The 14,304-nt window shown below is 41.7% G+C and overlaps 1 protein-coding gene across 2 annotated transcripts in view; it reads right to left on the bottom strand.

Annotated features, from left to right (window-relative positions):
- The window catches only part of LOC140483152 (filamin-A-interacting protein 1-like), a 228,905-nt gene that overhangs the window by 189,526 nt on the left and 25,075 nt on the right, over positions 1–14,304 (bottom strand). Inside the window, exon 1 of one of the 2 annotated variants that reach the window (XM_072581167.1) lies at positions 10,968–10,989. The exons of the other annotated variant lie outside the window; for it this stretch is intronic. Coding sequence (XP_072437268.1) covers positions 10,968–10,988 — 21 coding nt within the window. The 5' untranslated portion in view covers position 10,989. Of the gene's footprint in view, positions 1–10,967; positions 10,990–14,304 lie in introns of those variants that run through there. 2 annotated transcript variants of the gene reach the window in all.

Below are 14,304 nucleotides of genomic sequence, written 5' to 3'. Positions count from 1 at the left end.
CGCAAATTGGAGGAACAACACCTCATCTTCAGCCTGGGCAGCCTACAGTCTGCAGGACTCAACACTGAGTTCTCCAATTTCAAATAACCTCCCTTCCCATCTCCCAACCCCTTTCCCAGTCCCTCACCCTCCCGCTCCCTTCCATTCCTCCCTGCCACCCACCAGACTCATCCCTCCCATTGACCTACCAGGTCGCACTCTCTACCTGTCTTCACCTATCCCCTGTTCAACACCCTGCCCCTGACACCCCCTTGATCTGCAGCCCCCCCCTACACCCACACCTTAAGAAGGGTTATACCCGAAATGTCGACTTCTGTCTGTCTGTCTACTATAATACATGGTAAGCAGCAGTGCGGATTTGATTTAACTCATGGTGAGCAGAAGTGTGTCATCTTCAGATTTAATGAAGATAAAGGGGGTGGCAGGGACAGGGTGGTGAAGTGGGGTGGCACAGTGGTTAGCACTGCTGCCTCACAGTACTAGGGTCCCAGGTTCGATTCCAGCATTGGGTGACTGTCTGTGTGCAGTTTGCACATTCTCTCTGTGTGGGTTTTCTCTGGGTGCTCTAATTTCCTCCCACAGTCCAAAGATGTGCAGGTCAGGTGAATTGGCCATGCTAAATTGCCCTTGGTGTTAGGTGCATTAGTCAGAGGGAAATGGGTCTGGGTGGGTTATTCTTCAGAGGGTCGGTGTGGACTTGTTGGGCTGAAGGGCCTGTTCCCACACTGTAGGGAATCTAATCTAATCATTAACTTTATGTTACCAGCACATACAACACAGCAGCAGGCAAGAGTTAAAGCTTTAAAAACTGAACAGAAGAAACTCTTGTAGCAGCCCTCAGAATGGTTTCTGACTTGGTAAGAAATGAACTGCGACAGGAAAAATAACAACTCATTGGAGAAAGGGAATTAGTAACTCCAAAGCAGATGCACGGTGCATTGTGAGGTGGTTGCGGTGCGAGGTGTAATTCCGAATCACAGTTCAGCTGGTGAGTGAACAGTCATCGGAGGCTTCGTTAGTAAAATTAAAAGCTCCTGGTAGGCAAGGGGAAACCTTAAAGAAGCACATTATTCCAGGCAGGAAAAGCAAGGTTCAAAAGTTATCTGCTGCTCAAATCAAGCGTTGCCACCACAACAAGCAGACACCATGACGCACACCACTGAGAGAAAAGTAAAGAGCCTCATAAGAAATACTGAATGAAGGTCACAAACTCGTGAAGCCAACTATTAAAGTGATAACATTTTTTTGCAGATTAAAATTCTATGCAGGCTTACTCTAAAGAGAATAGAAAGTTTAGAAATCTATGTTACAATCACAGAAATTGCAGGAAATATTTCATAAGAGCTTCAATAAAGACAGGAATAATTTATTTAAACTGAGGAAGAAAAAAAATTCAGCAAAGAAAAGGGGGTCTTTACTAAGGTCACAAAAAGTAGGAATCGCCAGTAAAAACCCAAGTAGGAAGAGACTATAAAGTTGTATTGTCACTGGCCATATAATCCAGAGATCCAGATAAATTTGTGGGGATATGGGTTCAAATCCCACCATAACAAATGGCAAAATTTAAATTCAATACAAATCTGGAATTAAAAAATCAAATGATGACCATAAATCTATTGTTATAAAAACCCATGTTGCTCTCCAATGTAATGTCCTTTAGGGGCCTAAACACAGGCGAGTCAAACATCAGACTGTTGTACCTGTACTCATGGAATGATACATTACACAGTGTCCCAGGCAACATCATCACCATTCCTGGGTATATCTTGTCTCATTGGCAGGACAGACACATAAGAGGTGGCAGCAAGGTGGTGCCTTGCAACTTCATGAAGTCCCCTGGGCATCAGGTTAAACTTGAACATGGAAACTCCCTGCTGATTATTATATAATTGCCTCCCATTCAGCTAATGATTCAGTATTCCTTCACATTGAACAGCACTTGGAGGAACCATTGAGTGTGGGAAGGGTGCAGGGTAGGGGACATCAGTGTCCCTCACCAAGAGTGGCTCAACATCCCCACTATTGATCCAACTGGTCAGGTCCTAAAGGGGAAGGGTCCTAGACTGGATTTGAAGAAGACTGTGAGGGAACAAAATAGAGGGAAAACATACTTGACTTCATCCTCATCAATCTACCTGCTGCATATGCATCAGTTCATGAGAGTATCGGTGTGAGTGACGACAGCACGTTCTTTGTGGAGACACAGTTCTGTCATCCCATCATATTGAGTGTAACTATCACCATGTTAAATGGAGTAGACTGCAAACTGATGTAGGAACTCAAGACTGAGCGTCCACGAAGTGCTGTGGGCTATCAGCAGCAGCAGCAGACTTGTGCAACACAATCTGCAACTTCATGGTTTGGCATAGTACTGGAAAGAGTGCAGGAAATCCTCAAGTGCGAAGGTGAAGAGCCAGACGTGGTGGTGCATGTTGGCACAAATGACACCGGGAAAAAGAGGATGAACATTCTACAGCGGGACTTCGGAGAATTCGGAAGAAGGCTGAAAAGCAGGACATCCAGGATGGTTATCTCTGGTTTGCTTCCAGCTCCTCAGGCTGGAGAGGATAATGGACTTGAATGTGTGGCTGGGGAACTGGTACAGGAAGCAAGGATTTAAATTCTTGGTTCACTGGGGTATGTTTAGCGGTAAGGATAAATTATACAAGAGGGACAGGCTGCACCTTAATAGGTGGGGGACCAGCATTCTGGCAGGTAGGTTTGCCACTGCAATACAGCTGCATTTAAACTAAATAGTGGGGGGGGGAGGGGACAAACTGGAAGTTTAAGAAGGAAGTTAAAGAGAAAGTTAGAACAAGAGAAGTCAAGAAAGACAACGGAATCAATGGAGCAGAAAGCTCAAAAAAGGATAAGGTCAAGTGAAATAGGGATTGATAGGAAGGGTGAGGGGAGTAACAAATTAAAAATATTATATATGAGTGCACGAAGCATTAGAAATAAGATGGATGAGCTGGAGGCTCATTTGGAAATTGGAAGTTACGATGTTGTGGGGATAACTGAGACGTGGCTTCAAGTGGACAGGGCCTGGGAAATGAATATTCAAGGCTATACATGCTATTGTAAGGACGGACTGACTGGCAGAGGAGGTGGGGTGGCCATGTTGGTAAGGAATGATATTCAGTCCCTTGCGCGGGGGGGACCTAGAATCAGGGGATATAGAGTCAGTATGGATAGAGCTGAGAAATTCTAAGGGTAGAAAGACCCTAATGGGAGTTATCTATAGGCCCCCTAACAGTAGCCTGGATGTAGTGTGTAAGATGAATAAGGAGCTGAAATTGGCCTGTCGCAAAGATATTACTACAGTCGTTATGGGGGATTTCAACATGCAGGTAAACTGGGAGAATCAGGATGGTACTGGACCCCAAGAAAGGTAGTTTGCCTCCGAGATGGATTCTTAGAACAGCTTATGCTGGAGCCTACCAAGAAGAAAGCAATTCTGGATCTGATGTTGTGCAACGAACCGGATTTGATCAGGGACCTCGAAGTGAAGGAGCCATTAGGAGGTAGTGACCACAATACAATAAGCTTTAATCTGCAGTTTGAAAGGGAGAGGGTAGAATCGGAAGTGACAATATTTCAGTTGAATAAAGGGAACTATGGAGTTATGCGGGAGGAGCTGGCCAAAGTTCAGTGGTGCAATACCTCAGCAGTGGAGGAACAATGGCAGATATTTCTGGGTATAATGCAGAAGTTGCAGGATCAGTTCATTCCAAAAAGGAAGAAAGATCCTAAGGGGAGGCAGGATGGGCTGTGGCTGACGAGGGAAATTCAGGACCATATAAAGACAAAAGGGAAAAAGTATAACATAGCAAAAATGAGTGGGAAATTGGTGGACTGGGAAGCTTTTAAAAGAACAACAGAGGATAACTAAAAAGGAAATACGCAAAGAAAAAATAAGGTACGAAGGTAAACTGGCCAAAAATATAAAGGAGGATAGTAAAGGCTTTTTTAGGTATGTGAAAAGAAAAAAAAGGTTAAGACTAAATTTTGGGCCCTTGAAGACAGAAATGAGTGAATTTATTACATGGAACAAAGAAATGGCAAAAGAGTTAAATTGGTACTTTAGATCTGTCTTCACTGGGGAAGACACGAGCAATCTCCCAGATGTAATATTGGCTGAAGGACCTGAACTGAAGTGAATTTATATTTGGCAGGAAATGATGTTGGAGAGACTGTTATGTCTGAAGGCTGATACGTTCCCAGGACCTGATGGTATGCATCTCAGGGTACTGAAGGAGGTGGCTCTAGAAATCGTGGATGCATTAGTGATCATTTTCCAATGTTCTATAGATTCAGGACCACTTCCTGTGGATTGGAGGGTGGCTAATGTTGTCCCACTTTTTAAGAAAGGAGGGAGAAAGAAAACAGAGAATTATAGACCAGTTAGTCTGACCTCAGTGGTGGGACAAATGTTGGAGTCAATTATAAAGGACAAAATTACGACACATCTGGATAGCAGTAAGAGGATAGGTCAGAGTCAGCATGGATTTATGAAGGGGAAATCATGCTTGACTAATCTTCTGGAATTTTTTGAGTATGTAACTCTGAAGATGGACAAGGGAGATCCAGTGGATGTAGTATACCTGGATTTCCAAAAAGCCTTTGATAAAATCCCACATAGGAGGTTAGTGAGCAAAATTAGGGCACATGGTATTAGGGGCAAAATACTGACATGGATTGAAAATTGGTTGGCTGACAGGAAACAAAGAGTAGTGATAAACGGCTCCCTTTCGGAATGGCAGGTGTGCCACAGGGATCAGTGCTGAGACCGCAGCTTTTTACAATGTACATTAATGATATAGATGAAGGTATTAAAAGTATTATTAGCAAATTTGCTGATGACACAAAGCTGGGTGGCATGGTGAAATGTGAGGAGGATGTTAGGAAAATACAGGGTGACCTGGACAGGCTAAGTGAGTGGACAGATGCATGGCAGATGCAGTTTAATGTGGATAAATGTGTGGTTATCCACTTTGGTGGCAAGAACAGGAAGGCAGATTACTACCTAAATGGAATCAATTTAGGCAAAGGGGCAGTACAATGAGATCTAGGTGTTCTTGTACATCAGTCAATGAAAGCAAACATGCACGTACAGCAGGCAGTGAAGAAAGCTAATAGCATGTTGGCCTTCATAACAAGAGGAATTGAGTATAGAAGCAAAGAGGTCCTTCTGCAGCTGTACAGGGCCCTGGTGAGACCACACCTGGAATAGTGTGCACAGTTTTGGTCTCCAAATTTGAGGCAAGACATTCTGACTATTGAGGGAGTGCAGCGTAGGTTCATGAGGTCAATTCCCGGAATGGCAGGACTATCTTACGCTGAAAGATTGCAGCGACTGGGCTTGTATACGCTTGGGTTTAGAAGGCTGAGAGGGGATCTGATTGAGACGTATAAGATTATTAAAGGATTGGACACTCTGGAGGCAGGAAGCATGTTTCCGCTGACGGGTGAGTCCCGAACCAGAGGACACAGTTTAAAAATAAGGGGTAGGCCACTTAGAACAGAGTTGAAGAGAAACTTCTTCACCCAGAGAGTGGTGGGTGTATGGAATGCTCTGCCCCAGAAGGCTGTGGAGGCCAAGTCTTTGGATACTTTCAAGAAAGAGTTGGATAGAGCTCTTAAGGATAGTGGAATCAAGGGTTATGGAGATAAGGCAGGAACAGGATACCGATTGAGGATGATCAGCCATTATCATAAAGAATGGTGGTGTTGGCTCAAAGGGCAGAATGGTCTACTCCTGCACCTATTATCTATTTTCTATTGCCTAAGCCCCTGGTTCAATGGCGAGTGCAGGAGGACATGCCAGGAGCAACACCAGGCATACCAGAAAATGAGGTGTCAACCTGGTGAATCTACATAACAGGTCTATTTGTATGCAAAACAGCATAAGCAGCAAGTGATAGTCAGAGTTTAGTGATGCCAGAGCCAACAGATCAAATCTAAACTCCGTAGTTCTGCTACATCCAGTCATGAATGGTGGTGGACAATTAAACAACTCAATGGAAGAGGAGGTTCCACAAGTATCTCCATAATCAATGATGGGAGAACCCAGCACAGTGCAAAAGATAAGGCTCAAACATTTGCAACAATCTTCAGCCAGAAATACAGAATGGATGATCCGTCTCAGCATCCTCCAGAGGTCCCAAGTAGCATTGCAGATGCCAGTCTTCACCCAATTCAATTCACTCCACACTTATGCTAAAGGCATGTGCTCCAGAACTAACTGCACCCTTAATCAATTTGTGCCAGTTTAGCCGCAACACTAACTCTACCAAACAATGTGAAAAGATTATCAGGTATGTTCTGTACACAAAAACCAGGGCAAATCCAACCTGGTCAATTTCTATCCCATCAGTCTACTCTCAATCATCAGTAGAGTGATGGAAAATGTTATCAGCAGTACTATCAAGCAGCACCTGTTCAACAATAACCTGATCAGTGATGTTCAGTTTCATTCTGCCAGGGTCACTCAGCTCCTGACCTCATTACAGCTTTGGTTCAACGATGTGCTGGATGAAACAGTTCAACTCCAAATGTGAGGTGACAGTAGCAGCCCATGCATTATGGTTGCATGTGATCGAGTGTGGTATCAAGAAACCCAAGAAAAACTGGAGTCAATGGGAATCGGGGGGGAAATTTGCCATTGATCGGAATCATATCTGACACATAGAAAGATAGTTGTGGTTGTTGGAGGTCATTCATCTCCACTCTAAGACATCTCTGTAGGAGTTCCTCAGGGTAGTGTCCCAGTCACACCCGTCTTCAACTGCTTCATCAATGACTTTCCCTCCATCATAAGGTCAAAAGTAGGGATGTTCACTGATGATTGCCCAACGTTCAGCACTATTCATGATTTTTCAATGATAAAGCAGTCCATGTCCAAATAAAGAAAGATATGAACAATATCCAGGTTTTGGCTACCAAATCATATCCCCCAACTCATCCCAAGCCTCTTATACTTTGAAGAAAAGCAAGCAGCTCCATGCCACCCAGGACAAAGCAGCTTACAATTAGACAATATCCAGGCTTGGACTGACAAGTGACAAGTAACATTTCAACCACATAAATGCCAGACAGTGGCCATTGCTAACAAGAGGTAACAAGAGGTAACCTAACCATCGCCCTTTGATATTCAATGTTGTTACTATCATTGAATTCCCCCATTGTCAACATCCTGGTCAGAAAGTGAACTGGACTCAACATATAAATACTGTAGCTTCAAGAGCAAATCTTAAGCTAGGAATCCTGCAGTGATTAATTCACCTCCTGACATCCCAAAGCTTGTCCACCAATTACACAACACAAGTCAAGGTCACTTGTCTGGATGAGTGTAGCTCTAATACTCAAGAAGCTTAACACATTCCAGGACAAAGCAGCCTGCTTGTTTGAAGCCACATCCACATTCACTTGCTCCCACCCGCTGATGCTGTGTGTACCATCTGTAAGAAACAATACAGAAAGCCATCAAAGCTTCTTAGACAACATCCGCCAAACATGCAATCACATCCGTCTACAAGGGCAAGAGCCAGCAGATATATGGGAACACTGTCACCTGCGAGTCCCCCTCCAAGCCACTCATCAACCTGAGTTGGAACTATATTGCCATTCCTTCATTATTGCTGAGTTAAAGTCCTAAACCTCTCTCTCTAATGCTATTGTGGGTCTACCTGGACTGCGGTTCAAGAAGGCAGCACACCACCATCTTCTCGGGCAACTAGGAATGGGCATTAAATGCTGACCCAGCCAAAGATATCCCATGAATGAATGAAAAAGCCTAATAAAAACCTTAATAGAAAACAATTAGAACATAGAACATAGAACAATACAGCACAGAACAGGCCCTTCGGCCTACGATGTTGTGCCGAACTTCTATCCTAGATTAAGCACCCATCCATGTACCTATCCAAATGCCGCTTAAAGGTCGCCAATGATTCTGACTCTACCACTCCCACGGGCAGCGCATTCCATGCCCCCACCACTCTCTGGGTAAAGAACCCACCCCTGACATCTCCCCTATACCTTCCACCCTTCACCTTAAATTTATGTCCCCTTGTAACACTCTGTTGTACCCGGGGAAAAAGTTTCTGACTGTCTACTCTATCTATTCCTCTGATCATCTTATAAACCTCTATCAAGTCACCTCTCATCCTTCGCCGTTCCAACGAGAAAAGGCCGAGAACTCTCAACCTATCCTCGTACGACCTACTCTCCATTCCAGGCAACATCCTGGTAAATCTTCTCTGCACCCTCTCCAAAGCTTCCACATCTTTCCTAAAGTGAGGCGACCAGAACTGCACACAGTACTCCAACTGTGGCCTAACCAAAGTCCTGTACAGCTGCAACATCACTTCACGACTCTTGAATTCAATCCCTCTGCTAATGAACGATAATACTCCATAGGCCTTCTTACAAACTCTATCCACCTGAGTGGCAACCTTCAAAGATCTATGTACATAGACCCCAAGATCCCTCTGTTCCTCCACCTGACTAAGAACCCTACCATTAACCCTGTATTCCGCATTCTTATTTGTTCTTCCAAAATGGACAACCTCACACTTGGCAGGGTTGAACTCCATCTGCCACTCCTCAGCCCAGCTCTGCATCATATCTAAGTCCCTCTGCAGCCGACAACAGCCCTCCTCACTGTCCACAACTCCACCTATCTTCGTATCATCTGCAAATTTACTGACCCACCCTTCGACTCCCTCATCTTAGTCATTAATAAAAATTACAAACAGCAGAGGACCCAGAACTGATCCCTGCGGAACTCCACTTGTAACTGGGCTCCAGGCTGAATATTTACCATCTACCACCACTCTCTGCCTTCGACCGGTTAGCCAGTTTTCTATCCAATTGGCCAAATTTCCCTCTATCCCATGCCTCCTGACTTTCCGCATAAGCCTAACATGGGGAACCTTATCAAATGCCTTACTAAAATCCATGTACACTACATCCACTGCTCTACCCTCATCCACATGCTTGGTCACCTCCTCGAAGAATTCAATAAGACTTGTAAGGCAAGACCTACCCTTTACAAATCCGTGCTGGCTGTCCCTAATCAAGCAGTGTCTTTCCAGAAACTCGTAAATCCTATCCCTCAGTACCCTTTCCATTACTTTGCCTACCACAGAAGTAAGACTAACTGGCCTGTAATTCCCGGGGTTATCCCTATTCCCTTTTTTGAACAGGGGCACAACATTCGCTACTCTCCAGTCCCCTGGTACCACCCTCGTTGCCAGTGAAGACAAGAAGATCATTGCCAACGGCTCTGCAATTTCCAACTGAATGAAGTTAGTTCTGTTAGTACAAAAGAATTTGTTTTGTACGATCAATGAGATGGGAACCAGTGTCTGTACTAAATTGGTGCAAATGTTTTCCATTTCCATTAACTGTGAAGAAAACTCAGACTGCAGGAGTCAGCAAGGTTTACAAGGCAAACCAAACAGTGAGATAGCCATGAATAACATTCTACACCAGAGCCAAATTAAAAGTTTGGAACTGAGGTAACTCAGAGTACAACACCGTGAGATTGTGAACATGCTAGTTTCACCAATACTGAGATTACTGGAGGTAAATGAGAGTCCAAACCACTCAAGTAGTGCAAGTAAAAAAAATTACATGCTTCAGCAGAAATCCACTGACTGATTGAGAATAAAGTCTGCTGACCCAGATTGAAGATGTGGTGAACAAAACTTGACAAGGAAGCACGACTGAGACAGGATGACCATTGTCCAAATACTCAACATACCACTAAGAAGAAATTGCTTATTACAGCAGTGAAGATGTCCTCCATTAAGGAAATCCAAGAGATTCCAGTTTCTCTGGTTTAAAGAGACATAAAGACCTCGGACTGTCAGGAAGGGAATACAAAGCAACAGCCCTCCAACTGGCAAACTTCCAGTCTTCCATATTTATAGGGAATGGTAAATGTAATTTGCTGCGCAAATGTATAATGTTAATCATGAAGAAAAAAAGCTGCTGGGGAATATTGTTTATGGATCTGGAAGGATTAACACCGAGAGGAGAATTGCTGGAAAGTTAAATTAATTGAATCTTGATTCAAGGCCACTTGCTGGATTCATATTTACCCTCATTTGAACTGTTCCCCAAGTTTTTTACTGATCATTTCATTTTCAAAGATTTGATACTTTGAATGAAAAGAAAATTGGATTGATTATACTTGGAAAATAACGCAAACCAAAACACCCTCCAATCTATACAGATGCCATCATTAAATTAGTGCACACTGATTACTGGATTGAAGGCAATATGGAGAATATAAATAGCAGCAATACAAAATACAAGGAGGTAATTTTGATTTTGTTTGATAGTGTACAATGAGCTTTGAGGATCAACAGCTCATTTTACAATTTTCACAATTTCTGCTTCCATTGGCTTCAGTTAAAATTGATTTGAGTATTGGGACAGATGTAAAACAGATGGTTAATTCACTATCATTCATTTTAAAATATTGCACAAAGTCAAATTTCCCCAGAAGAATTGTATTATCTGTTGAGACTGTGGTTTGTGACATATTAGACATTAACTGTGGTATAAATGGTCAGCTCAGTTCAGTGGGGGAACTCTTGTCTGTCAGTTTCAAGTGAATTAATTCTCATGCAGGACACAAATTGATGTTTTTCTGTCTTTCAGTATAATCCTCAGCCTAAAGCACCTCCATTTAAAACAGTCAATTGCCTACAATGGCTGAGAAATGAAAACCATTCCTAATTTGTGTGAAAGTCAACCTCAAAGTTACTGTTTACAGTGTCTATAAGTGCTCCACTTATCCTTGGCAAAAATCCTGTTTCTCCCCAGCTCACACCTCATTAATGTGCACAAAATTCAAGAACAAACATAAATAAATAAATAACATTTCATTGCAGTGCATTGAATGTCGTAAAAAACAGAATTAAAAAATGTTATTAAGTAGTGAACTTTTTTACCTTTCCAGTGAATTTACGCATGCAGTCCATTAGCTGTAATAAATAGGCCAGATTTGAAAATTATCCAGTAAATACAGAACCACAAATAACACTGGATTATTTCTATTACATTTTATTCAGCTATTTAGTTTAGATTAGATTAGATTACTTACAGTGTGGAAACAGGCCCTTCGGCCCAACAAGTCCACACCAACCCGCCAAAGCGCAACCCACCCAGACCCATTCCCCTACATTTATCCCTTCACCTAAGACAATGGGCAATTTAGCATGGCCAATTCACCTAACCTGCACATTTTTGGACTGTGGGAGGAAACCGGAGCACCCAGAGGAAATCCACGCAGACATGGGGAGAATGTGCAAACTTCACACAGTCAGTCGCCTGAGGTGGGAATTGATCTGTAAGTTCACAGAATAAATCATTTTTAACATTAAGCTGCTTGTAAATTAGGAATAAACATTCTAATTACATTGAAGTCTATAATACCTTAAATGAAACTTCTTCTGAAGTGCCTCTGGTCAACTGGAAACCAAATGAGGGTACCCAGTCTGAAACTTCACCTTGATGCACTCTCTTTCCTCTGTAACCCACCCACAATAATAGCCAGGCCTGTAGGCCAGCACAGTCCACATGCTTTGTTGACATTTTCTAATAAAGTTTTCACAGATATTATGACATATCTTGAAACCAGGCATCCTGGCTCAGGGGTAGGGACACTACCACTGTGCCACAAGAACCATGCTTTGTCGATTATTTAAAACAACAAGCTCTAAATCTATAAGGAAGGTGAAGATCCTCAAGAAAACACAGACTCAATCTCATTACCAGCCAGGATCTTGGCCATCAGATAACACTGGCTGTTGCACATAATTAACCACCTGATAAAGGAGCGTCGCTCCAAAAGCTAGTGCTTCCAATTAAACCTGTTGGACTATAACCTGGTGTTGTGTGATTTTTAACTTTGCACATAATGAATGAATTGTAATCATATGAATTCACGAACTATGCTGTACTAATGGATTCCTATATTGATGGAGATACATGTGATATTAAACTGAGGCTTTCTTCACTTGAGATATTAAACTGAGGCCTGACTGCCTGTTGAGAAAGATATAACAACATCTATGGTATTGTATTAAGAAAGAAGAAGAGTAATTCTTCAACTGTTCTGAGAAAAATGTTTTTCTTGAACAATGGCCGCAAAATGGATCAATTGGTTACTCATCTCATTGCTTGGTGGCACAACTTTGTATCTAAGTTGGCAACTGCATCCAAACAGCAATAATTACAAACTTTGAAAATAATTAATTGCAATATGGTACTTAGAGATGCACTGAGTACATGAAAGACATTAGGTTTGGAGTCACATGTAATTCTTAAGCATCTCATTTATTGATCAAGTTAACATGAATCAGTCTAACTAAATGTGAAGATAAGTAAGAGTCTCTTTTTGTTATAGGGAAGAAACACTAACCACTCTACTGCACCTTACTCTTTCAAGTAATTATTATTAACAAAATAATCATTGTGCTTTAAATGAAATTGTTTGAGTGATAGAGTTACTCAGTAGGTATTGATAATTTCTGTGGTTCAAGAAGCTGGTTTTATGGTTATGGCCATTATTGTTTCTAATAAAGCTGTGATGATAAAATATTCTGAAGGTAGAAGCTAAATCACCAGGGCTGAAAATGTGTTGCTGGAAAAGCGCAGCAGGTCAGGCAGCATCCAAGGAACAGGAGAATCGACATTTCGGGCATCAGCCCTTCTTGTTCCTTGGATGCTGCCTGACCTGCTGCGCTTTTCCAGCAACACATTTTCAGCTCTGATCTCCAGCATCTGCAGTCCTCACTTTCTCCTCGCTAAATCACCAGGATCAATTATCAAAACATTGTCTTAATTCTACCCATCTTAAGTTAAATTTTATTTTAATTATGACTTTATGAGCAAAATTATAGTAAATAAAATTTAAAAATCAATATTCAGCATTTTCTCTTTAAATTTCATATTGTATTCACACAAAAATTCGAAAGATGCATTTTACTAATTAAATCTGCAAGTTATGCATTCAATCAGAGGCATTTGTCAATTTGTCACTTTATGGATCTTTCATCTTGTAACTCCCAATAGTTGTTAAGATCGGCTTTCTTAAAAACCGTTGTTCAGGTGAGAAAGTTGTTAACCCCTGCACTAAGTAAGTGGAGGTTAGATTGTATGCTTTTCACTGTACTCATGTATTCCTATGCTTGAGTACAGGTGACAATAAAATCTAATTCTAATGTTAATTCTAATTCATAATTCATATCAATATAGGCTATTGTTCATGACTAATTAAAAATCAAATTAGTGCTTCATAGAAATTCTGCTATTTCCAAGTATATGATACTTAGCAGGGATTGTGAAAGAAATAGCCTTAGACAGTAACTGAATATTATCAGGAATTCAACAGGTCAAATTAGAAAATAAGAGAATGTGCCATTTCATAAACAACAGTGCTTACCTTATTGAACATCAATGACAGATCAAAATCTAATGTAAAAGATGTAAAATATCATTATTTCACATTCCTTAGACATGTATAGGTTGAAGTCCAATTTCAAAGATAAACTAAGGTTTTTTCTAGAAACATGTTACCAACTTAATTCAGTTTAAATGTTCTGAAGATTCTATTGTTTCTTCTTCTTGTTGCTTAATTCAACAAACTAACCTAAAGGGTCAGAATTTTAGGATGTTGAACTTGATGATAGCTGATGACAATTAAGTTTCACACTAAGCTTATCATTAAAAAAAACTTCTGCATTCAATTTTCATGCCCCACATTCCCCTCCACTTGCCTCGCCACCTACTTGGTATTCAAACAGAAAGATTAAGATTTATGGTAAAAGCATTCAAGTAGAACAAACACAAATATACCCTTGGGTTGTGATTGAGATGAAGAAGCAGAACAGCAAGTAGAAATCCTGAGTTCAAATATACTAATTATTTTTACACAATGACAGTTATAGACAGTGACATTGAAAATGTGCATGAAATTGAAATCCTATGGATTTCTGGAGCCTATAGGGAATATCATAATGTCCCCCCAGAGAGAATCCTGGTATCCTTTCTGGCAACCTCTTGTCTACAGGAGACCTATTCACAGGCCTAGGGTAACCAGCCCAACCCCTCCCCTGTTAAGGTAAGTGACTAATTGCTGCCCTATTCATGGCCACTTCTTTGGCTGCTGGCAGGAGGCATTCAGGGACATGGGAAAGCCTGATAGATTATGCCATCTGAGTGTCAGACAAGAAAGGTTTGGGCTCCTCCATCATAGGCCCCTTTTCCAGATGTGGGTGTTCCTCT

The sequence above is a fragment of the Chiloscyllium punctatum genome, chromosome 11, assembly GCF_047496795.1.
Source record: "Chiloscyllium punctatum isolate Juve2018m chromosome 11, sChiPun1.3, whole genome shotgun sequence".
NCBI classification, from domain to species: domain Eukaryota; kingdom Metazoa; phylum Chordata; class Chondrichthyes; order Orectolobiformes; family Hemiscylliidae; genus Chiloscyllium; species Chiloscyllium punctatum.
Note: the sequence above shows the minus strand (reverse complement) of the source record. Positions and strands in the feature narration are given on the sequence as shown.